The following is a 27,269-nucleotide window of genomic DNA, read 5'->3' as shown; positions in this document are numbered from 1 at the left end:
CTGTAAGCCAGCCCCAATTAAATGTTGTCCTTATAAGACTTGCCTTGGTCATGGTGTCTGTTCATAGCAGTAAAACCCCAGGACACTCTTCTTTCTAATTCTTCTCCTCTTCTTCTTTCCTTCTCCTCTTCTTCTTTTCTTCTCCTCTTCTTCTTCCCTCTTCACCTCCCCCCACACCTAGGCTGCCTTTGCCAATAAAACCTCCCACATAAGACCTGCAGTTGGTGTGATTTGTCTGGTATTGCACCGCATAGGCTAACAGGTATAGGTACATGTCTATCCCTGTAATGGTAAACCAGGTGTAATGGTAAACCTAGCTACCACACAACAGTTTGACCAAAACATACCATGTTTCAGTTTTGTGTGAAGATAACAATATGAACAGTAAAACAGATGTATTTTTATATAAAGTTTTTCTGTTCTTTGATTATTAATAAACTTTAGAAATTAAAAAGAAAATAAAAACTAACATATTATACAAATAGATTTAATCTTATGCTTTCAATACATATTCATTGCAAGCACTGTTTTTCTAAATGACTGTTTTTGTTTTGTTTTTTAATTAGATTTTCTTTTTCCTTCTCCTCATATTCTTTAGTTTCCCCTTTTTCTTCCCAAATACAGGCCTAGCAGTCACTAGGACAGCCTTGGCTTTGTCCTCGCCATCCTCACTGGAGCTACTAGTGGACATATAGCCATCCCTCCCATGAGGAGTGTCTCTCACTAAGTCAGGCAAATCGGAGCAGCTGACATTTGATGACTCAGCTGCTCTTCTCTGTTGTGCACTCATCATAGATGAACCTTCTGCATCCTCACTCGAAGACTCCTGGGGTAATTCTGAGAGGTAGGAGTTCCCTAGAAACCCACCATTTCCTGAATGCCTCCTTCTTTTGGGGACTGAAGTCTCCCCTGTGTTTGGTTGGCTTCTTTTCTGGGTTTTTCCGTCTGCTTTGTCCAGGGTCTCAGGCACTTTCTTCAGCTCACCAGCTGCCTCTTCCCTCTCTTTCCTTAGCATACAAGTCACTGCTCTACTCAGCCTATGGCTCTTTATGTGTTTGGCATCTTGTTTTTCCTGCTGAGCTAGTCTAAAAAAGGAATCAATCCGTAGCTGGGTCTAAAAGAAAATAAAGCAAAAAATCAGGTAAGTGAGTAGTTTCTATACCAAATCAACAAGTTGAACTGTGAATTATTAGTTCCAAGAATTTGGAATTATGGCCTCCAGAAGACAATTCTAGCTGTTTTTTGTTTGTTTATTTGTTTTGTTTTGTTTTCATAATAATTTTATCCTCTTCTTTGGCAGCAACAGAATTTCACAAGTGTCTGTGCCTAAGCCATTCGATGCCTTTCTTTTAAAACCATTACCATTGCACAGTACCTTCAATGGACAAGTTCACTGATGCACTGGGAGCCATTAAAAGTCACATAGGAAAGGTCAAGTAAAATCAGGTCAAGGAAAATTCAGTAACTGCACTGTTGAGAGATAGTCTTAAATCTTAGTGTGAATTACGGCATTATTTATAATTACTTAAAAACTAAACACCCAGCAACACAGAAACAGCCAGTGCGAACTTTCATGGACTTTAAGCCGGTCCTCTGAAACCATGACAAGCAATGCAATTCACAGAAGATGGTATATGCTCATGAGCCAGGGGAAAGGAGACCCACTCTGTTAAGAGAGATTTATGTACAGGAGCAAATTAGCATGGGAAACAAAGGAAAATAAACACAAAGAAAACACACCTCGAAAGGAGGTAGCAGTTCTAATCTACTTCCATTACTTTCTAGACTATCTTTGCTTTTTAGAAAGAAAAAATTCATCCTGGAAAGGAAATTAATAACTAGTCACTAGAAAATATTTTCATTCGTAGTAGGCTTCTATTGCTGGTAAGTAAATATCATCAGACAGACAACAGGAAACCCACGGGAATATTTTTTAGAACATTGCCATTTGGATTTTTCTCCTAAATTACCCAAATTTAATGGAAACTCATTTCATTGTTTTAAAAACTATAGTCTTATTTCTAATTGCATGTATATTTCATCAATGACTTCTGAGACGGGGGAAGGCTTATCTGATATGAACAGGACACATGGATAAGACAAGTACACAGATCCACTTGGAAACACTGAATGCCATATAAAAGAGCATTTACTCAACAAAAACCTCTCTTGTTAGAAATGTTAGTATATAGACCAGATCCTAAGTTGTAAATTAAAATGTTAGTGTTTGAAGAAATTGTTTTGGTGTGAATGTTTCCTGAGCTTTTAAAAACTGAAGATAGCTCCAGAGGAGTAATATATTTAATCTTAAACATCTTACTATTAAGTCATTTAATAGACTAGAATTTTTTCAAAGTTAGCAAAACAAGGACACTGTAGCACTAACATTAACAGACTTAGGACCCAATCCCTTCTTCTGTTTCACTCTGTTTTTAAGGTGTCATCATGTCAAGTCTTTAGCTACTTGCCCTAAAATAAGAGTTAACAGGACATTAAAAGCTACTAACTGCAGTCATCACTCTGGATATAAAGAAAATCCACAATTACCTGGTGGGCATTCAGTTGCTTTAGTACTGGATACAGGGATTCATCTGTCTTCATCCTGTTCCAGCCAAAATACCTCTGACAAAATGTGCTGGAGTTAAGATTTACACAATTTTTGAAAGAGATTTAACAGGTAATACAAATGCAAAAGCCAGAGTTGGGACCAGTCTAGGGCCAGTTGGAAAATTCCCACCACAAACCTCCAAGGACCCCTCCCTTCCAAGAAGAAAAAAGCTGGTTTAGTTCCTGGAACAGGTACAAGCCAAACTGTCACACAAAGTTACCTGTGGCTTCCAACCAACTCCCTCCCCTTGGGAAAGTCTTGAATGGTACACTGAGTCCAATCTGAAAGTTGTTTTGTGAGGTCTGAATTGAACCTCTTCCAGGACCTCTTGAATGAGACTCACGGAGACTGTGATCAATGCAATAGCAAGAGGAGTTTAATTCCGGCATGCTGAGGTCCTCCCACTTCAAGGGGAGACAACCCCAAGCAGACTCTGACAGAGAGTTATATACCTTCCAAAAAATTGGGGCAGAATTCAAGCAATTGATAACTAGGCAGGGTATTATTGATGGGGTAAAGTGACCTTCAAGCTGACTCCTGATCAATGAACCGTTCTGGACTTTCCAGGGGGGACGGTTGGGAGTCAAGAGGAGGTTGGTTTGGAGTCATAGGTAGCTTTGTTTGACAGTTTGGTTTGCAGTTGCTCCGGGAACTAACTACGTCCTGGAAGGGAGCGGTCTTTGTGCTTGGAGGTTTGCGGTGGAACTTTCCCACTGGCCTTAGATTAACCCCAACCCTGGCTCTTTCAGTTTTGCTCTACCAAATGTGCACAGTACCCTGCCTAGTTACCATTGTGCGGATTCTGCCCCAATTTTTTGATTTCTGCCCCAATTGTTTGCAAGGTATATAATCCCCTGTTAAAATCTGCTCAGGGTTGTCTCCCCTTGAAGTGGGAGGACCCCGACATGTCAGAATTAAACTCCTCTTGCTATTACATCAATCACTGCTCTGTGAGTCTCATTCAAGAGGTCCTGGAAGAGGTTCAACTCGGACCTCACACTACTACTACTACTACTACTACTACTACTACTACTATTAATACTACTACTACTAATAATAATATTCAAAAGCCAATCATTGTTACCATTCCCTGAACCTCCCAGAGTAAGATCATCTTGCAGTAAGTTCTAATCAATCTCCAAAGGAAGAAGAGACTCAAAAATCCATACTAGCACACTGAAGACTTCTCACTATAAAGCATGGCTAACCTAGAATAAAAGCAGGGGGTAGATATCCTACAAACTTCTTTATGAAAGGAAGTTGTACTTGGGTTGAATCTATTGTAGATGTTGAAACAGCCAACCAATTTATTATTTAAATACATAGAATGGAAGGACAGCAATCTTCCATTGTCTTTCAGACTAATTAATCTTAAACATGTGGTCATGCCATGCATGTTGTAGCTGCTTCTTTCAAATATTGAAGGATATTTACTGCATATGCATGAAACCCTGAGTTCATTCCCCAGCACTGGTGAAAAAAAAAAAAACCAGGATCCTTTTCCCCAAGTTTTAATCTGCAGCTGGGATGATTTGTAAAGGCTTAGCCCAGGGAGAGGCACTATTAGGAGTTGTGGCCTTGTTGGCATACATGTGTCTCTGGGCGTGGGCTTTAAGACCTAGTCCTAGCTGCCTGGAAGCCACTCTTCTCCTAGCAGACTCTTCCTGTAGCTTGCTAGCCTGGAAGCTGCCAAGCTCCCACCTTGATGATAATGGACTGAACCTATGAATCTATAAGCCAGTCCCAATTAAATGTTGTCCTTATAAGAGTTGTTCACAGCAGTAAAACCCTAAGAGAGAGGCTTAATATCCCCATAAATATGAAGAAAGAAAGGATATTCTCTAATCTTGTCAACATCAGGCTTGCCCCACAGAAACGATCCCCTGGAGTCATCCACCACAGGCCTGAGGTAGGCATCTGCAACTGCAGGGTTGGGGAAACCAGGTGTCAGCTGCAACTTCCGTAATTTTTTTTTCACTTTGGTGTCATAGGGATTTTCTGCAGCCTTCTTGTTATTTTGAGCTTTGTGCCACCACTCTCTGCAAGATAACAGGGGTAATTACTTACCAAACAGGGAGATGTTTTAGTTGTCACACTAGAGGGAAACGTAATTTCAAATCCGAATTCAAATATATGCGGTGTAGAATACTAAGCTGCAAGGTACAGGTCTTCCTGCATGTTAAATATTTCATGTGTACTGTCATTACTCTCACCTCTCAAAAAGAAGAAATAAACTCACTTAGAAGTACCTTGCTCAACATTTCACAAATGGGACTAGAATCTCAGATGACAAACCCCCACAGCTCCTGTTCAAACCACAACAGCACAAAGCCACAACTTCTCCAGGTCCCCTGGTCAGTGAAATGAAAGGTACAGTGGATCCAAAAATATCAAGAACATATTGGTTGTTTTAGTGTAGACATCATTCAGCACCAAGTAGGATATGATAGACGGGGCATTGGGCACAAAGAGAGACAGTAAATAGGTCTTTTAAATTATAAACAGAAGCAAGCATTATTGCTCTCATGTGCTGGATAATGTTCTAAGCAAAATTAGACTGTTAATTTTAACTTTTTTATATTAAGTCCATTTTAAAATGTTTTCTATCTCAGTGACAATTTATTGTTGTGCACTTCTTCAGTATTGGGTTTTTTTTTTTTTCCTTTAATGCTCTTCTGATGAAGAGATCGATAGTCCATCTCTGTGACTTTGAATAATGATCAAGAAGCTGAGGGGCATAAAACATGCCCGTCCACTTCCTGTTTTTGGACAAAGCTGCCCTTTGAAGCAGCCACCACCACTCCTTGAGAAACCTGTGTTCACTGCAGCGATCTCAATGGAGACTATCCAAGGTCTACCAGCATTCTGTCTACTGACAGTGCCTGGCATGTGAAACTTTCAGCAGGTCCTTGAGCTTTGAGCTGTTCCAAGACAGAGAATAGGAATAAAACACTCCCAAGCAAGCAAGTTTCAGAGTCAGGAGCAAAAACACCAAGTGCTATTGGTGGAGGTTTAAGGTAGGTAACTGCAATGTGCCAACAGGAAACTGAGAGATAATACCATGAACACTCAAACATGCTCCTCACCTGCCCAACTTTCAGTGGTTCCTGAAGAACACCTGCGTACCTGCCCTGCAGTTCTATTTCCTAACAAATTAGTACCAGCAACAGGGTTCCAGCCTGCAGACTGAGCAACTTCAGAGCGCCATCTGCTGTTCAAAGGCTTATAGTCTCCAATACCAAAATCAAGGGGAAAATAATGCTTTCTTAAGTTTTTGCTCATTTTGTTTTGAGTATATGTGTAACTGTCATGAGAATGTGTAACTGTCACATATGTGCAGGTGCCCTTGGAGGGTACTTGATGTAGGTGCTGGGAACTGTCCTTGAGTCCTCTAGGAAAGCAACAACTGCTCTTAACCACTGAGCCATCTCTACAGCCCCTAAGAAAATGTTTTCTTAACCAATTTTACAGCATAATATTAGCAAAGCACACTGAGTATCTACCCCAAATACATCCTTGAAAGAAAGAGAGTCAGGCATTGCAAAGGAAGATGGAAAAGAGTGGGGCAGAGTCTCTCAGCAATGCTGTGAGGAGACTGTAAGATGTAGCCACCATGAAAGTGAAGGGCACGTGTCTGGAAGAGGAGCTGCTGTCCCTCACTCCCTGCAGCTATCCCAAGCCTATTTGCAAACAGCGGCCCAGGATCTTTAGAGCTCCTTTTCTTCTTAAACAAATCTAAACAATTTGGGTGAAAATCTCCCTCAAATTTAAATGCAACTGGGATAAAAAAAATTAAAAATAAAAATAAATACAAATTAAAAAAAAATCCACAAGGTGGCATAGAGGGCTGTGCTATATTCCTACCCCTCTTTCTAAAGTTTAGAAACTTCCTCCTACACCCGAGTTAGACAGAAATGAGGCTACTCAGCCTGCCTTCAAGAAATTCTAACACCCCTGAACACAAGGGCAGCTTTGTGAAAGAAACACTACTACAGCTTAAACCACACAATGCCCCCACAAACTGGAAGACCTCAGTACCCACTCATGATCATTTTGCCCATGGATAGGTCATCCAGACAAAATTGAAACAGAGAAATGTTGGCGTTAATGGACGATTATATTGGCTGGTTTTACGTGTTAACGTGACACAAGCTGGAGTTATCACAAAGAAAGGAGCCTCAGTTGAGGAAATGCTTCCATGAGACTCAACTGTAAGGCATTTTCTCAACTAGTAATCAAGGGGGAGGATACAGCCCATAGTAGGTGGTTCCTGGCCTGGTAGTCTTGGGTTCTATAAGAGAGCTGAGCAAGCCAGAGAAAGCAAACCAGTAAGTAACTTCCCTCCATGGCCCCTCATCAGCTCCTGCTTCCTGACCTGCTTGAGTTCCAGTCCTGACTTCCTTTGGTGATGAACAGCAATGTGGAAGTATAAGCTGAATAAACCCTTTCCTCCCCAACTTGCTTCTTGGTCGTGATGTTTGTTCAGGAATAGAAACCCTCACTAAGACATGGACATTATAAACCAAGTGGAACTAAAAATATTTATAGATCACTTTACTCAAACACAAAAGAATACACCTTTTGCTCTGCATATCACAGAACTGTCTTCAAATTGACCCTGTACTAGAACACAAAACTAGTCTCAACAGCTACAAGAAAATTGAAATAACCCTCTGTATCTTATCAGACCATCATGAATTAAAGCTAGACTTCAACAACAACAGAAAGCCTACAGACCTATGGAAACTGAACACCTCTCTACTCAGTAACCACTGGGTTTAGGAAGAAATTAAATCATTCTAGAATTCAATGAAAATGAATACACAAAATACCCAAATTTATGGGACAAAATTAAGGCAATTCTAAGAGGGAAGTTCACAGGACTAAGAGTCTACATAAAAAGGATTGTCATATGCCTATCCAAACTAACAAAAAGATGGAGAGGAAAGAACTAAATGAGCAAAATTAGAAATGAAAACAACAGACACTGAGGAAATCCAAAGAATCATAAGGATATACGGACATGGACATATGAGGTCACATAAGGGACCTCATAAAACTGAGATGCTTCTGTATGAAAAGGAGACTATCATTCAAAGTGGCAGTCTGCAGAATGGGAGATTTTTTTTAACCAACTCCACATTCAATAGAAGGCTAATATCCAAAATATATAAAGAACATAAGAAACTAGATATCATGAAAACAACCCAATTTTAAAATGGGGTACAGATCTAGGAGAATTCTCAATAGAGGAATCACAAAGGGTTAAGAAACAAAGAAATTTTCCATATCCTAAGCCTTCAGGAAAATGCAAATCAAAACTACCTTGAGATTTCATCTTATGCTCATCAGAATGGCTAAGACCATTAACACAACTTATATTATCAAGGATGTGGAATAAGGGAACACTCATCCATTGCTGGTGGGACTGCAAACTGTATAGACAGAATTGTAATTAATGCATCAGATCCTCAGAAAGATGGGGACTGATCTACCTTAAGGTCATTTCATTCCACCACACGAACACTTACCCAACTATGTTCTCTATTGCTTTACTTATAGTAGCCAGAAATTGCAAACAACCAATATGTCCCTTACTCAACAGAAGAATGAATAAGGAAAATGAGGTACATATACACAATGCCATATTATTTATATCACCATTAAAAACAAGTGAAATCATGAAATTTGCAGGCAAGTGGATGGACTCAGAAAAGAAGTCACCTTGTGTGAGGTAACCCAGACACAGAAGAACAAATATGGTTATGCATTTATTTACACATGGATATTTGCTGTTAAGTCAATGACAATCAAGCTATAATCTGCAGAACCACAAAGAATTAGATTTAAGTTTAGGTTTAGATATAGATTTAGCGTAACTGACTAGGGGAAACTGATAAATCTACCTATGAAATGAAAATAGAATAGGTAGTTATGGATGGGGGCTGGTAGTGCTGGAATAGGAGGATCACATGGTAAAAGAGAAGAGAGGAGACAGATGGAGGAAATACAGAGAGAGACAGCTAAAATTAAGAACCATTTGAAGGGTAGTATGGAAACCTAATACAGTAGAAACTTTCTAAAAAATATAAACATATATGAAGACAATCTAAATGAAATTGCCACATAATGGGAGACAGACCCCAAATAGATGTCTCCTGTCACCAAATGAAGCTTCCAGTTCCAGGATTGGGTTACATCTAGTTGAGCTGTTACCATAGTAATTTTCAAACAAGCCAGCTGCTGTAAAGACTACAGGCTGCTCTGACAAACCGACAAGGAACTATTGCTGAAGACAACAGCTACACAACTTACTGAACACCAAGAAGTCAAACTGGAGCCTACACAGCCTTCACCCTATGTGCCAGCATCTTCTGTACAGGAAGGTACTCTGCATGCTACCGAAAGAGAAATATAAAAAACATCAACCCAGCAACAAACCCTTAGATCTCTGATGGTGTCCTGCCCGCAAGGTATACTTAGGCAATGATGGTGGTACAAAGCTTGTAGAAATAACAATATCTGGTGTGAGTTAAGGCCTAGTCCAGGAGACGGATCCTACACCTAACACTGCTTAGGTGACCAAGAACCTGAGCCTAGATAACCCAAGGCTAAGAACCAAATATTAATACTTTGAAGAGAAAAAAAGGAGCAATAAGATGAACCCTCATGACATTCTGCTATACATCAGTGCCTTGCTTAGCTATCCTCAGAGAGGCTTCCTCCTGAAGCAGAGGGAACAAACACAAAGTCCCCCAACCAGACATCATATAGAAGGTGAGAGACCTTGAAACACTCAGACCTAATCAGGGTGTGTCTATTAAGTCCCTCCCCTAAGGGCTCAGGGAACCCCAGAGAAAAGGAGGTGGGAAGACTGTCCTTTTCCTATACATTATGGCTTCCAGTTTAGTGCTTTTATAGGATTCCTGAATATGTAAATAGTGTATCTCTGTTTCCTGTGCCTCCTCTTAGGCTCTTTGCCTCTGTTTATTTGTTTTATACAATTCCGATGTATTAGTTTTGTTTTAACATATCTTGTCTTATTATTATCCCATAGAAGCCTATTTGCTTTCTAATGAGAGACAGAAAGGAGGCTGATCTGAATGGGAAGAGCTGGGAACAAAGGGAAGAGAAAAAAATAATCAGGATAAACTCTGTAAGGGAAAAAATCTATTTCCAAAACAGGAAAAAGGATGTAAGAAAATTAAATACCAGCAAGAGTGCATGCATGCATGCATGTGCATGTCTAATAGGTACAATGTGCATATAATTGCAACTTCTTCCAATTGATTGTAATTGCATAAACCAAAATTTAAGATAATCATTTTAATGCATACTCTGCAGTGTTTCTCTATTTTTTCATTTGTAAAAGAATGTTATTTGTAGCTACATAGTTCTTTACTGAACATGTTTGATGAGCTATGTAATAACATACCCCGAATACATCAATTTCTCCAAAACTCAGAAGTTGCACCTTAAGACAGCATACCTCTGGGTCAGCACATGGGTTTTCATGGACAATGTCTTTACAATGTAAGTTCCTGGCCCTGGACCTCAAAGCACACTTATGGTTGACTTCTTTTATAACACTGAAATATATCACTAGCAACACTGAACAATTTCGTTTGCTTCTCCATTATCATTTAATCCCACAAGGAACCCTAAGGGTGTAGAGTATAACTACTCATCTTGTCCATTACTAAGGCTTGCATATCTGAGTCATATTGGCTACTCTACAACCATTCAAATGAACTCAGAGGAAGTTCACATACCAATAAGCACTGCAGAACTGTCTTTGTGTCCCTAGACTAAGACAAAGCAGGCACATGACTAAAACGAAACTAAAATAGACCAAAACCAGACTCACCAAGGCCCTAGAAACCACAGCCACTGTCTCCAACCACTCCCTCAATGTACACTGACTTGGGACAGCTTGTGAAACAGATTCCCAGAAGTGGGCACACACCTACAGGAGCAGCTACACAGGAAGCTAAGGTTGGAGGACTGCAAGTTTGAGCTCAGCCTAGGTAACATAGTTAAGAGCTCAGTTAAAAAAATAATCCATGTGTTAGTCTGAGTATTTATATAAATACCTGAATTAAAAGCATGAGGAAATGTCTTACGAGAATTTTAGGAGTGGGTCCAGGCCTCGTCCAGGGAATTCATTGAGAATCTCCATGGCTGTTACACAGCCAACAGTTGGAATCCCTTCAGTATAATCACTGCCCAGTAGATAAGCCAAGTTGATTAATTTGTTGCGGTCCAGTCCTGTATAAAGAGCAAAAAAAAAAATTATATATATATACACACACATATGCACACACATACACATACACAAACACAATACACACACATATACAAACAAACACAAACACACGCGCGCACACACACACACACGCATACACGGATGGATGGATGGATGGACAGACAGACAGACAGGGTTTCTTTGTGTAGTCCTGGCTGTAGTAGATAGATAGACAGACAAATAGACAGGAAGATGTTGTTTTGTTTTTCAGGACAGGATTTCTTTGTGTAGCCCTGGCTGTGATAGATAGATAGATAGACAGACAGACAGACAGAGAGAGAGAGAGAGAGAGAGAGAGAGAGAGAGAGAGAGAGAGAGATGTTTTGTTTTGTGTTTCAAGGCAGGGTTTCTTTGTGTAGCCCTAGCTGTACTGGACCTCATTTTGTAGATCAGGCTGTCCTCAAACTCAGAGAGATCTGACAGGCCTCTACTTCCCAAATGTCAAGAATAAAGACATAAATTAGGCCTCTGCCCAGAGCTAACACAGTCCCACAGCTCTCTGTACCCAGATACCTTGGGGGAAAGAGGTGGACACTCAGAAGTTCGGACAATCCTGAGATTGTCAGGGGAGATCACTATTTCTCCTTACATTACTGACCCAAAAGGAACCCTCCAGGAGCCCTCTAGACACAGGAACCTAGGAGCAGTCTACAACGGGATCCTTCCAGTTTTAGCCTGTGCCCTGAGGTGACCCTGTGACACAGCTCTCTGTACCCAGAGGCAGCTGGAAGAAAGCCAGTCTCCAGGAGTGCTGACACACAGGAATACAGGAAGAGTCAAGCCACTGTCAGAGACAGAAAGACCAGTTAATACCAGAGATAACTACATGGCGAGAGGCAAGCGAAGGAACCTAAGCAACAGAAACAAAGATGACTGGGCATCATCAGAGCCCAGTTCTCCCACCAATGCAAATACTGGATGTCCCAACACCCCAGAAAGGCAAGATTTGGATTTAAAATCACATCTTATGATGATGATAGAGGACTTTAAGATGGACATAAATAATTCCCTTAAAGAAATACAGGACAACACAGGGTAAACATGTAGAAGCCCTTAAAGAGGAAACACAAAAAACCTTAAAGAATAACAGGAAAACAAAACCAAACAGATGAAGGAATTGAACACAACAATCTAAATGTCTAAAAATGGAAATAGAAACAATAAAGAAACCACAAAGGGAGACAACCCTGGAGGTAGAAACCTAGGAAAGAGAAACCAAGAGCATCACCAACGGAATACAAGACAAAGAAGAGAGAATCTGAAGGGCAGAAGACACCATAGAAAACACTGAAACAACCATCAACAAAAATGTAAAACGCAAAAAAGCTCCTAACCCAAAACATCCAGAAAATCCAGGACACAATGAGAACATCAAATCTAAGAACAATAGATATAGAAGAGAACAAAGATCACAACTTAAAGAGCCAGTAAATATCTTCAACAAAATTATAGACAAAAACTTCCCTAACATAAAGAAAGAGATGCCCATAAAAATAAAAGAAGCCTACAGAACTCCAAATAGACTGGACTAGAAAAGAAATACCTCCCATCACATAATACTTAAAACACCAAATGCACAAAACAAAGAAAGAATATTAAAAGCAGTAAGGGAAAGAGGTCAAGTAACATTAAAGGACACCTATCAGAATTACAACAGACATCTTACCAGTGACTTTGAAAGCCAGAATATCCTAGGCAGATGTTATATAGACACTAAGAGAACACAAATACCAGCACAGGGTACTATATCCAGCAAAACTCTCAATTAACATAGATGGAGAAACCAAGCTATTCCAGGACAAAACCAAACTTACACAATATCTTTCCCCAAATACAACAAAACATAATAGGTGAAAAAATTCCAATTCAAGGGGGTAACTATTCCCTAGAAAAAGCAAGAAAGGAACCCAAAGGAAGAGAGCCACACAAACATAATTCCACCTATAACAACAAAAATAACAGGAAACAACAATCGCTATTCCCTAATATTTCTTAATATCAATGGACTCAATTTCACAATAAAAAGACATAGACTAACAAATTGGATACATAAAGAGGACCCAGCATTTCACTGCATACAAGAAATATACCTCAGAGACAAAGACAGATACTACCTCAAACTCAAACACTGGAAAACAATTTTCCAATTAAATGGTCCCAAGAAACAAGCTGCAATAGCCAGTCTAATACTGAATAAAATAGACTTTCAACCAAAAGTTAACAAAAAAGATAAAGAAGGACACTTCATATTCATCAAAGGAAAAATGCACCACGATGAACTCTCAATCCTGAATTTCTATGTTCCAAATGCAATGGCACCTACATTCATAAAAGAAACTTTACTAAAGCTCAAATCATACATTGCACCTCACATAATAATAGTGGGAGACTTCAATACCCTAATTGCAGCAATGGAGAGATCATGGAAACAGAAACTAAATAGAGACACAGAGAAACTAACGTAAGTTATAAAATAAATGGTTTAACAGATATCTATAGAACATTTCATCCTAAAACAAAAGGATATACCTTCTTAGCACCTCATGGTACCTTCTCCAAAACTGACCATATAATTGGTCACAAAAGAGGCCTCAACAAATACAAGATGATTGAAATTATCCTATGCATTCTATCAGATAACCACTGACTAAGGCTGGTCTTCAATTACAAGAAAAAACAGAGTCATGGAAGCTGGACAATGCTCTACTCAATGATAACTTGGAAGAAATAAAGAAAGAAATTAAAGACTTTTTAGATTTTAATGAAAATAAAGGCACATCATACCCAAACTTATGGGACACAATGAAAGCAGTGCTAAGAGGAAAACTCATACCTCTGAGTGCCTCCAAAAAGAAACTGGAAAGAGCACACTAGTACCTTGACAGCACATCTAAAAGCTCTAGAACAAAAAAAAAAAAAAAAAAAGGAAATACACCCAAGAGGAGTAGATGGCAAGAAATAATAAAACTCAGAGCTGAAATCAACCAAGTAGAAACAAAAGGAACAAGGAAATAGAAGCAGTCATTAAAGGTCTCCCAACCAAAAAGAGCCCAGGTCCAGACGGGTTTAGTGCAGAATTCTATCAGACCTTCATAGAAGACCTCGTACCAATATTATTCAAACTATTCCACAAAATTGAAACAGATGGAGCACTACCAACTCCTTCTATGAAGCCACAATTACTCTTATACCTAAACCACACAAAAGACCCAACAAAGAAAAAGAACTTCAGACCAATTTCCCTTATGAACATCGGCGTTAAAAATACTCAACAAAATTCTGGCAAACCGAATCCAAGAGCACATCAAAACAATCATCCACCATGATCAAGTAGGCTTCATCCCAGGCATGCAGGGATGGTTTAATATCTGAAAAACCATCAACGTGATCCATTATATAAACAAACTGAAAGAACAAAACCACATGATCATTTCATTAGATGCTGAGAAAGCATTTGACAAAATTCAACACCCCTTCATGATAAAAGTCCTGGAAAGAATAGGAATCCAAGGCCCATACCTAAACATAGTAAAAGCCATATACAGCAAACCAGTGGCTAACATTAAACTAAATGGAGAGAAACTTGAAGCAATCCCACTAAAATCAGGGACTAGACAAGGCTGCCCACTCTCTCCTACTTATTCAATATAGTTCTTGAAGTTCTAGCCAGAGCAATCAGACAACAAAAAGGAGGTCAAGGGGATACAGATCGGAAAAGAAGAAGTCAAAATATCACTATTTGCAGATGATATGATAGTATATTTAAGTGATCCCAAAAGTTCCACCAGAGAACTACTAAAGCTGATAAACAACTTCAGCAAAAGTGGCTGGGTATAAAATTAACTCAAATAAATCAGTAGCCTTCCTCTACAAAAAGAGAAACAAGCCGAGAAAGAAACTAAGGAAACGACACTCTTCATAATAGACCCAAATAATATAAAGTACCTCGGTGTGACTTTAACCAAGCAAGTAAAAGATTTGTACAACAAGAACTTCAAGACTCTGAAGAAAGAAATTGAAGAAGACCTCAGAAGATGGAAAGATCTCCCATGCTCATGGATTGGCAGGATTAATATAGTAAAAATGGCCATATTACCAAAAGAGATCAACAGATTCAATGCAATCCCCATCAAAAATACCAATCCAATTCTTCAAAGAGTTAGACAGAACAATTTGCAAATTCATCTGGAATAACAAAAAAAACCCAGGATAGCTAAAACTATGCTCAACAATAAAAGGACTTCAGGGGGAATCGCTATCCCTGAACTCAAGCAGTATTACAGAGCAATAGTGATAAAAACTGCATGGTATTGGTACAGAGACAGACAGATAGACCAATGGAATAGAATTGAAGACCCAGAAATGAACCCACACACCTATGGTCACTTGATTTTTGACAAAGGAGCCCAAACCATCCAATGGAAAAAAGATAGCATTTTCAGCAAATGGTGCTGGTTCAACTGGAGGTCAACATGTAGAAAGAAGAATGCAGATCGATCCATGCTTATCACCCTGTACAAAGCTTAAGTCCAAGTGGATCAAGGACCTCCACATCAAACCAGACACACTCAAACTAATAGAAGAAAAACTAGGGAAGCATCTGGAACACATGGGCACTGGAAAAAATTTCCTGAACAAAACACCAATGGCTTATGCTCTAAGATCAAGAATCGACAAATGGGATCTCATAAAACTACAAAGCTTCTGTAAGGCAAAGGACACTGTGGTCAGGACAAAGCGGCAACCAACAGATTGGGAAAGATCTTTACCAATCCTACAACAGATAGAGGCCTTATATCCAAAATATACAAAGAACTCAAAAGTTAGACCGCAGGGAGACAAATAACCCTATTAAAAAATGGGGTTCGAGCTAAACAAAGAATTCACAGCTGAGGAATGCCGAATGGCTGAGAAACACCTAAAAGAAATGTTCAACATCTTTAGTCATCAGGAAATGCAAATCAAAACAACCCTGAGATTTCACCTCACACCAGTGAGAATGGCTAAGATCAAAAAACTCAGGTGACAGCAAATGCTGGCGAGGATCTGGGAGAAAGAGAACACTCCTCCATTGTTGGTGGGGTTGCAGACTGGTACAACCATTCTGGAAATCAGTCTGGAGGTTTCTCAGAAAATTGGACATTGAACTGCCTGAGGATCCAGCTATACCTCTCTTGGGCATATACCCAAAAGATGCCCCAACATATAAAAAAGACACGTGCTCCACTATGTTCATCGCAGCAGCCTTATTTATAATAGCCAGAAGCTGGAAAGAACCCAGATGCCCTTCAACAGAGGAATGGATACAGAAAATGTGGTACATCTACACAATGGAATATTACTCAGCTATCAAAAACAACGACTTTATGAAATTCGTAGGCAAATGGTTGGACCTGGAAAATATCATCCTGAGTGAGCTAACCCAATCACAGAAAGACATACATGGTATGCACTCACTGATAAGTGGCTATTAGCCCAAATGCTTGAATTACCTAGTTGCCTAGAACAAATGAAACTCAAGACGGATGATCAAAATGTGAAGGCTTCACTCCTTCTTTAAAGGAACAAGAATACCCTTGGCAGGGAAGAGAGAGGCAAAAGATTAAAACAGAGACTGAAGGAACACCCATTCAGAGCCTGCCCCACATGTGGCCCATACATATAGAGCCACCCAATTAGACAAGATGGATGAAGCAAAGAAGTGCAGACCGACAGGAGCCGGATGTAGATCGCTCCTGAGAGACACAACCAGAATACAGCAAATACAGAGGCGAATGCCAGCAGCAAACCACTGAACTGAGAACGGGACCCCGTTGAAGGAATCAGAGAATGAACTGGAAGAGCTTGAAGGGGCTTGAGACCCCATATGTACAACAATGCCAAGCAACCAGAGCTTCAGGGACTAAGCCACTACCTAAAGACTATACATGGACTGACCCTGGACTCTGACCTAGTGGTAGCAATGAATATCCTAGTAAGAGCACCAGTGGAAGGGGAAGCCCTGGGTCCTGCTAAGACTGAACCCCCAGTGAACTAGACTGTCGGGGGAGGGCGGCAATGGGGGAGGTGGGGAGGGGAACACCCATAAGGAAGGGGGAGGGAAGGGATGTTTGCCCGAAACCGGAAAGGGAATAACACTAAAATGTACATAAGAAATACTCAAGTTAATAAAAAAATAAAAAATAAAAAAAAAAAGAAACAAAAGGAACTATATAATCAATGAAATAAGAAACTGGTTCTTTGAGAAAATCAACAAGATAGATAAACCCTTAGCCAGAATAACGAGAGGGCACAGAGAGAATATCAAAATAAACAAAATCAGAAATGAAAAGGGAGCTATAACAACAGAATCTGAGGGAATTTTAAAAAAATCATCAGATACTACTACAAAAGCCTATACACAACAAAACAGCAAGATCTGGATGAAATAGACAAATTTCTAGACAGATACCAGGTACCAATTTTAAATCAGGATCAGATAAATGATCTAAACAGTCCCATGACTCATAAAGAAACAGAAGCAGTTATTAAAAGTCTCCCAACCAAAAAAAGCCCAGGACCAGATGGGTTTACTGCAGAATTCTATCAGACCTTCATAGGAGACATAATAACAATACTCTTCAAACTATTCCACAACATAGAAACAGAAGAAACATTTCCCAATTCTTTCTTTGAAGCCACAATTAGCTTATACCCAAACCACAAAAGGACCCAACAAAGAAAGGGAACTTCAGACCAATTTCCCTTATGAATATCAACACAAAAATACTCAATGAAATTCTCTCAAACAGAATCCAAGAACACATCAAAAGGATCATCCATCATGATCAAGTAGGCTTCATTCCAGGGATAAAGGGATGGTTCAATATATGGAAATCCATCAACATAATCCACTATATAAACAAACTCAAAGAAAAAAAAAAACATGATCAGCTCATTAGATGTTGAGAAAGCATTTGACAAAATTCAACATCCCTTGATGTTATAAGTCTTGGAAAGATCAGGAATTCAAGGCCCATACCTAAACCTAGTAAAACCAATATACAGCAAACCAGTAGTCAAAATCAAACTAAATGGAGAGAAACTTGAAGGAATCCCACTAAAATCAGGGACTAGACAAGGCTGCCCACTCTCTCCCTTCATATTTGACATAGAACTTGAAGTCCTAGCCAGAGCAATCAGACGATGAGAGGAGGTCAAAAGGATACAAATTGGAAAGGAAGAGGTCAAAATATCACTATTTGCAGATGATATGATAGTATACTTAAGTGACACCAAAAGTTCCACCAGAGAACTACTAAGCCTAATAAACAACTGGGTATAAAATTAACTCAAACTAATCAGCAGCCTTCCTCTACTCAAAGGATAAACAAGCAGAGAAAGAAATTACGGAAATGACACCCTTTGCAATAGTGACAAATAATAAAAAATACGTTGGTGTGACTCTAACCAAGCAAGTGAAAGATCTGTATGACAAGAACTTCAAGTCTCTGAAGAAAGAAATTGGAGAACATGGAAAGATCTCCCAGGCTCATGGATTGGCAGGATTAATACTGTAAAAATGGCCATCTTTCCAAAAGCAATCTACAGATTCAATGCAATCACCATCAAAATTCGAACTTATTCTTCATAGAGTTAGAAAAGGCAATTTGCAAGTTCATTTGGAATAACAAAAAACCCAGGATAGCGAAAACTATCCTCAACATTAAAAACCTTGTGGGGGAATCACCATCCCTGACCTCAAGCTGTTTTACAGAGCAATAGTGATAAAAACAAAACAAAAACTGCATGGTATTGATACAGAGACAGGCAGGTAGATCAATGGAATAGAACTGAAGACCCAGAAATGAAACCACACACCTATGGTCACTTGATCTTTGACAAAGGAGCTATACCCATCTATTGGAAAAGAGATAGAATTTTTAACAAATGGTGCTGGTACAACTGGAGGTCAGCATGCAGAAGAATGCAAATTTATCCATTCTTATCACCCTGTCCAAGTGGATCAAGGACCTCCACATAAAACCAGATACACTCAAACTAATATAGGAAAAACTGGGGAAGAGCCTCAAACACATGAGCACTAGGGACTTTTTCCTGAACAGAACACCAATAGCTTATACTCGAAGATCAAGAATCGACAAATGGGACTTCATTAAGTGGCAAAGGTTCTGTAAGGCAAAGGACACTGTCATTAGGACAAAATGGCAACCAACAGATTAGGAAAAGAACTTTATCAATCCTAGCTCCAATAGAGGGCTCCCACATATACAAAGTACTCAAAAAGTTAGACTCCAGAGAGTCAAATAACCCTATTAAAAATGGGGTACACAGTTAAACAAAGAATTCTCAGGTGAGAATATCAAATGACTGAGAAGTACCTAAAGAAATGTTCAACATCCTTAGTCATCAGGGAAATGCAAATCAAAACAATCCTGAGATTCCACCTGACACCAGTCAGAATCACTAAGATCAAAAACTCAGGTTGATAACAGATGCCGGCGAATATGTGGTCAAAGAAGAACACTCCTCCATTGTTGGTAGAATTGGAAGCTGGTACAACCATTCTGGAAACTAATCTGGAGGTTCCTCAGAAAATTAGACATAGCACTACCTGAGGACCCAGCTGTACCACTCCTGAGCACATACCCAAAAGATGCTTCAACATATAACAAGAACACTATGTTCATCGCAGCCTTATTTATAATAGCTGGAAGCTGGAAAGAACCCTGATGTCCCTCAACAGAGGAATGGATACAGAATATGTGGTACATCTCCACAGTGGAGTACTACTCAGCTATCAAAAACAATGACTTTATGAAATTCATAGGCAAATGGAATGAACTAGAAAATATCATCCTGAGTGAGGTAACCCAATCACAGAAAAACACTCACTGATACATGGATATTAGCCCAAAAGCTTGAATTACCCAAGATACAATTCACAGACCACATGAAGCTCAAGAAGAAGGATGACCAAAATGTGGATGCTTCACTCCTTAAAGGGGGGGGATCAAAAATATTCATAGGAGAAGATATGGAGGTAAAGTTTAGAGCAGAGACTGAAGGCACAGCCATTCAGAGCCTGCCCACATGTGGCCCATATATATACAGCCACCAAAAGTAGATCAGATTGATGAAGCTGAGAAGTGCATGCTGACAGGAACCAGATATAGATCTCTCCTCAGAGACACAGCCAGAGCATGACAAATACAGAGGCGAATGCTAGCAGCAATCCACTGAACTGAGAATGTGACTCCAGTTGGAGGAATTAGAGAAAGGACTGAAGGATCTGAAGGGATTTGCAATCCCATAAGAACAACAATACCAACCAACCAGAGCTCCCAGGGACTAAACCACCATCCAAAGAGTACACATGGACAGACCCATGGCTCCAATTGCATATGTAGCAAAGGATGGCCATGTTGGGCACCAGTGGGAGGAGAAACCCTTGTTCCTGCCAAGGCTCAACCCTCGCAGTGCAAGGCAATGTCAGGGCGGGGAGTCAGGAAGGGGTGGGTGGATGGGAGGGAGAACACTCTCATAGAAGGAGGAAGAGACATTTGGTAGGTGGTTTATTGTCGGGAAACCCTGAAAGGGGATAACATTTGAAATGTAAATTTAAAAATCCAATTTAAAAAAATGTAAAAAAAGAAAAAAGATAATGACTTATTTTGCTGAATTTAGGGGTCAATATTTTTCCTCCCGAAATTCTAATGCACATTCTCTTTTACCAGTCTCTTTGCCAAGAACCAACCAATTGCGCATGTTTGAAAGTAAAATGTGGAATAACTTCTTTTTATAAAAGTTGTAATTCCCTTAGCAAGCGCTATGCTTCATATTGAAAATGAAACAAAGGCATAAACTATTCTATTATATAATATTTTTATAGAAATTATATAACATATATAAAATGTATGTTAAACATCCAAAGGCACATATTTTATTTAAAAATAGGTTCTTCTGTTAAATATTCTGTTGAGATTTTAAATTTTAAACATTCTTATGTTAAATATTCTCTACATGCTGACCTCTGCATTTAGTTATCTAGACTGCGTCCTTTAACCACAGCATATGCATTCAATTACCAACAGAGTACCCCTGCCTGTGTATCTAGTGAGCCTCTCAGACTCATCTCATCTCAATTCAACTCTCCCTTCCCTGTCCATTCCACTACTGGCCCAGAACCAGGAATCTAGAACCCTTCCTCACATACCCTACATCCAAGACATTCCCACTCCTCTTTCTGATGCACCAGATATTGCAAGGTTTCAGTTTCTTCTCTCCAATGTTAACTATTGTTATCACCACCCTCCTCCATTCCCACTGGCCTCCTTGCTTCCTAGAACACGTACATAAGCAATGTTCTGCCTCAAGGCTTTGAAATCTGTAAGTCCCTCTGATACAATCTTTGTCAATTTTGTAGTTACAGTTTTCTTCCTATTTCCTTAAGGAGCCTGCCAAGACTGCCGCAAACAAGGCCATCTCTGATGATGGCCCTGTCAGGAACGGCATGTACCATCCTGCATTTGCACCTCATCCTCCCTCTGCTTCTCTTCCCTATGGTAGACACTAATGGTCAGATTACGACTTAGAAACATGGCCAGAGTGTTTCTTTTCTACTAGAGAAAAATATTTCATTCTCAGCTATTTCCCAATTGCCAAGAATGAGACTGGCGTATGAGAGTCACTCTGTGCACATTTCGCAGGTGAATGAATGGATGAAGGAGAGAGTGGTGATGGATCCGAGTATCAGGAACACTCACCGTGGCAGAAGCCACAATGGCTCCATCCCCCACACTATGAGAACATCTCTGGTTCACTGTCAGGTAAGTATTCAACTAACCTTGTCAGATGACTTAACTGCAAGAAAGATGCTGAGATTTTAATTTCTTAAATTCAGTTTTAATACCCTATGACCTCCCATTTCCATTCATGCATGAAATGTGTTCCTTGAGAAGAAAAACCACAGAGGGCAAATCAGGAGAATGAACGTGTGGAACTGTGGGAAATGACTATACTCTGACTCTTACCCAACTGGTTGTAAAAGTCCACATACTGATAGTACTCTACAAACTTGTTTTTGTTAAAAAAATTCTTATAGACATGCCGGGCCCCAAACAGCCAGATATCACTATCATCAGTAATGGTTCCAGAAGTCTGATCAGTGAGGTCCAGAATGGCGCACTGTGCCTCTGCCTCCATGGGAGCCTGGATGTAGGGAATGCCAAAGAGACGCAGGAGTTCCTGTAATGAGAGAAATAACAAGCAGGGAAATGTACTGTGGGCCTTGACCACAAGGGGGTGTGACAGTAGGACAAGTCTAAAGAAGACCAAGCTAAAGTCACACGTACCTGGCTTTCCAGAAACATCTGGCCTGTTACAGAGGCAGCAATCCGATCTTGCTGCTGTTTTTGAGCTTCCAGTGAATTCTGTTCTGCTAAGAGGTTACTCTCCAGGGCATCCAGTTCCTCCTAAAACATGTTCCCAGCCACCGAAAATTATAGTCATGATCCAATTATTTTCATTTATTACAGTAAAGCATGCATTTCCTCTGGCTGAAATGACCAACAAGCCAATTCTCCTTACAGTGTTTTCCACTTGGGATTTCCAGGCAAGACTGTACCTTTCAGTTGCCTCATTACATCATATGAGAACCTAACTAAAAATCCCAGGTGTAACTTATACTTTAAAAGGAAGCTATGAGTAACAAGAAGATGAATTTAAAAAGCTAGTAAATATCTATCTAGCAGGCATAGGCTTGGCCTCCTTGGCACTAAGTTAAAAATGTGGTGTTACCAAATTAACATCTTGCCATTCGTCGGGTGAGTCCTCAGCACCTCTGTCTTCTTTTCTGTGTTCTTTCATTGCCTTGATGTCAGAGCTGTCTTGTAGGAGGCACTCTGTGTCCCTGGGGGTTCCTTCCTCCAGAGTTTCTTTTGGTTCCTCTGCATCTTTTTCAGAGAGATGCTTAGAAATCTCTGATGACTCTGTTTGAAGTTCACCATTGCTGATCACACTCTGCACCTCAATGAAACTTCCTGTCCAAAAAAATCATGTATCACTTCATCTAAAATAAGAACATTAGAGTCACTGTGAAGTCATCAAAACTTTCTGAACAGCCCTGGAAAATGTCAAACCCCAAAGGAAGTGATGTAAGTATAATAATAAACATGCAACTTGCTAATTTGCTACAGTGCACCACAAATGCCTACCCACCACTTCCAACCATGCTTTTTTCATTAGACAAATTGATCTATTCGGCTGTTGGTCACTAACAGTAGGAACCAAATTCTCAAAAATTTGCATATTAACTTTTAAAAGCTATGTTCTGTTGACTAATGCTATTTTTAAAACCCAGAGAGAAGGCCAGGGAAGCAGATAGGCTGACCTTTCAGTTTCTCCTCCAGTCCCAATTCCTTCAGTCTCATCCACAACTCTGTAGCAGAACACCTGCTGCTGCCTCACTTTCCTCTCTAACTCTACCCCAAATGGATCACAAAGATCTTCTCCAACCTGCCTTGTCTCTAATCATCCCAGTTCCCAGTCTCTAACACCAGCAGCCATTCTCTGTGAGCACACCAGCTGAGCAGGCCAGGTGAACAGGTAAGCTAATAGAAAACCTTCACCACTCCCTCCTCTCCTCCACATCCAAATTCCCAGTCTCATCCCTTCTATGCAACAGAACACATTGCTTTCCCCTCTGCGCACATCTCCTGTGGATTCCACAACTTTCCTCTCCTAACTCTCTGTACGCAATTGTTACTTTATCCCAGCTCCAATTCCAGCAGGCACTCCTTGCTAACTGACAGAGACTACTCCTGTCAGAGAAGCTGTCTGTAAATCCTTTTCTCTCTTTAGATTCAAGCCTCAAGTCTCATCCCCAGCGCTACAGCAGACCCTCAGAAATGACCTCTTTCTGGTAGTACTATGACCAGTTTTCTAAGGAACCACCAGGTTTGACCAGCCTGCAATCCCACCAGCAATGGAGGAGTGTTCCTCTTTCTCCACATCCCCACCAGCATCTGCTGTCACCTGAGTTTTTGATCTTCGCCATTCTGACTGGTGTGAGGTAGAATCTCAGGGTTGTTTTGATTTGCATTTCCCTGATGACTAAGGATGTTGAACATTTCTTTAGGTACTTTTCAGCCATTCAAGATTCCTAACTTGAGAACTCTTTGTTTAGCTCTGTACAGCATTTTTTAATAGGGTTATTTGGCTCTCTGGAGTCTAACTTCTAGAGTTCTTTAATATATATATATATATATATATATATATTAGCCCTCTATCAGATGTAGGATTGGTAAAGATCTTTTCCCAATCTGTTGGTTGCCATTTTGTCCTATTGACAGTGTCCTGTTCCTTAAAGAAGTTTTGAAGTTTTATGAGCTCCCATTTGTCGATTCTTGATCTTAAAGCATAAGCCATCAGTGTTCTGTTAAGCAAATTTTCCCCAGTGCCCATGTGTTAAGGCTCTTTCCCACTTTCTCTTCTATTATTTTAAGTGTATCTGGTTTTATGTGGAGGTCATTGATCCACTTGGACTTGACCTTTGTACAAGGCGATAAGAATGGCTTGATTTGCATTCTTCTACATGCTGACCTGTAGCAGTAAATAGTAATAAATGAATTCACCAGCACCAGTGGGCCACATGGCATCTGCAGGATACTTTCATCTTAATCAACAAAGCATCTCAACGCAACTCGCTAAGTTTCCAATTGCCATCCTAAGCTGCCACTGGCTACTCTTTGAGCCCTGTATCGATCTTGCTGCCATGGCTAGCCCCACATTGCTGTCAGCTACTCTCTGGCTCCAGGAGCAACCACCCTCTTGTGACTTTCTGCTATGAGTTCTGTTCACAGTCCCAGCATCTGCTCCCTGTGGTTATAATCCCAACTCCCAGTAACCTGTAAAAATCAAAACTCAATAAGCTTGTAATTTATCAGTAAATCCTCACCCCCAAAATGTCCTCACAATAAACTCTAAACAAGTTAATATTGATATAAACTGCCCACCTAGGTAAGACAAATTGTATATAAAAATCTATCCCTTATGAAATATTCATAACTACCTGCAGCCCTTTAAAGCCACACAGATCTAGGCTATCCTTCTCCTCCTCCATCTTGGCTCTTCCCCTTTTTTCCCCTCTCTCCAAAACTCTGTGTTGTCCTTACTTTTTCACTGCCCAATCACAGGCCTCACCTTATCTTGTGCCTGCCTTCACCTGCATAGAGCCAACAATCCACACTCACTGCCAGAAAATTGGACATAGTACTATCTGAGGATCCAGCTATAACACTCCTGGGCACATACCCAAAAGATGCTCCAACATATAACAAAGGCACATGCTTCACTATGTTCATAGCAGCCTTATTTATAATAGTCAGAAGCTGGTAAGAACCCAGATGCCCTTCGACAGAGGAATGGATACAGAAAATGTGGTACATCTACACAATGGAGTACTACATTTTTACCCAATGGAGTAATATTCACCTATTAAAAACAATGACTTCCAGCAGCTCTCTGCTCCCAGAACCCGTGGGAGAGATACCTTACTGCCTGGTCGGGTGGGCACTCCTGAGGCTGCAGAGCGGAAGAGACCACCAACACTGCCCACCCCTGCCCACATCCCTGACCCAAGAGGAAACTGTACAAGGCCTCTGGGTTCCTGTGGGGGAGGGCCCAGGAGCAGCAGGAGCCCTGCCTGAGACACCGCCGGAACCTGAAGGAAACAGACCGGGTAAACAGTTCTCTGCACCCAAATCCCGTGGGAGGGAGAGCTAAACCTTCAGAGAGGCAGACACGCCTGCGAAACCAGAAGAGACTGCTCTCTGCACACATTACTGATTCCAGAGGAAAACACCGGAGGCCATCTGGAACCCTGGTGCACGGAGGCTCCCGGAAGAGGCTGCGCAGATCTTCCTGGTCGCTGCCACCGAGGAGAGCCCGTGGGCAGAACCCCGAGAACGAACTTGAGCCTCGGGACCACAGGTAAGACCAACTTTTCTGCTGCAAGTGACCTGCCTGGTGAACTCAAGGCACAGGTCCACAGGAACAGCTGAAGACCTGTAGAAAGGAAAAACTACACGCCCGAAAAGCAGAACACTCTGTCCCCATAACTGACTGAAAGAGAGAGAAAACAGGTCTACAGCACTCCTGACACACAGGCCTATAGGACAGTTTAGCCACTGTCAGAAATAGCAGAACAAAGTAACACTAGAGATAATTTGATGGCGAGAGGCAAGCGCAGGAACCCAAGCAACAGAAACCAAGACTACATGGCACCATCGAGCCCAATTCTCCCATCAAAACAAACATGGAATATCCAAACACACCAGAAAAGCAAGATCTAGATTCAAAATCATATTTGATCATGATGCTGAGAACTTCAAGAAAGACATGATGAACTCCCTTAGAGAACAAGTAGAAGCCTACAGAGAGGAATCGCAAACATGCATGAAAGAATTCCAGGAAAACATAAATAAACAAGTAGAAGGCCATAGAGAGGAGACACAAAAATCCCTGAAAGAATTCCAGGAAAACACAATCAAACAGTGGAAGGAATTAAAAATGGAAATAGAAGCAATCAAGAAAGAACACATTGAAACAACCCTGGATATAGAAAACCAAAAGAAGAGACAAGGAGCTGTAGATACAAAGCTTTTACCAACAGAATACAAGAGATGGAAGAGAGAATCTCAGAGCAGAAGATTCCATAGAAATCATTGACTCAACTGTCAAAGATAATGTAAAGCGGAAAAGCTACTGGTCCAAAACATACAGGAAATCCAGGACTCAATGAGAAGATCAAACCTAAGGATAATAGGTATAGAAGAGAGTGAAGACTCCCAGCTCAAAGGACCAGTACATATCTTCAACAAAATCATAGAAGAAAACTTCCCAAACCTAAAAAAAGAGATACCCATAGGCATACAAGAAGCGTACAGAACTCCAAATAGATTGGACCAGAAAAGAAACACCTCCCGTCACATAATAGTCAAAACACCAAACGCACAAAATAAGGAAAGAATATTAAAAGCAGTAAGGGAAAAAGGTCAAGTAACATATAAAGGCAGACCTATCAGAATCACACCAGACTTTTCACCAGAAACTATGAAGGCCAGAAGATCCTGGACTGATGTCATACAGACCCTAAGAGAACACAAATGCCAGCCCAGGCTACTGTATCCTGCAAAACTCTCAATTAACATAGATGGAGAAACCAAGATATTCCATGACAAAACCAAATTTACACAATATCTTTCTACAAATCCAGCACTACAAAGGATAATAAATGGTAAAGCCCAACATAAGGAGGCAAGCTATACCCAAGAAGAGGCAAGAAACTAATCGTTT

At 40.4% G+C, this 27,269-nt stretch overlaps 1 protein-coding gene across 1 annotated transcript in view; it reads right to left on the bottom strand.

The window, feature by feature from the left end:
* Nucleotides 1-466: 466 nt before the first annotated feature.
* The window catches only part of Ercc5 (ERCC excision repair 5, endonuclease), a 53,226-nt gene continuing 26,423 nt past the window's right edge, over nucleotides 467-27,269 (bottom strand). The window contains exons 9-15 of the mRNA XM_032901044.1: nucleotides 22,713-22,954; nucleotides 22,268-22,387; nucleotides 21,947-22,160; nucleotides 10,732-10,876; nucleotides 4,447-4,647; nucleotides 2,548-2,632; nucleotides 467-1,114 (exon numbers count right to left, since the gene is read on the bottom strand). Of these exons, the coding sequence (XP_032756935.1) occupies nucleotides 563-1,114; nucleotides 2,548-2,632; nucleotides 4,447-4,647; nucleotides 10,732-10,876; nucleotides 21,947-22,160; nucleotides 22,268-22,387; nucleotides 22,713-22,954 (1,559 nt within the window). The 3' untranslated portion in view covers nucleotides 467-562. The remainder of the gene's footprint in view (nucleotides 1,115-2,547; nucleotides 2,633-4,446; nucleotides 4,648-10,731; nucleotides 10,877-21,946; nucleotides 22,161-22,267; nucleotides 22,388-22,712; nucleotides 22,955-27,269) is intronic.

This window comes from Rattus rattus, chromosome 4 (genome assembly GCF_011064425.1).
Source record: "Rattus rattus isolate New Zealand chromosome 4, Rrattus_CSIRO_v1, whole genome shotgun sequence".
Taxonomy (NCBI): Eukaryota; Metazoa; Chordata; class Mammalia; order Rodentia; family Muridae; genus Rattus; species Rattus rattus.
The sequence above is the reverse complement of the archived record's forward strand: the minus strand, read 5'-3'. Positions and strand labels throughout refer to the sequence as shown.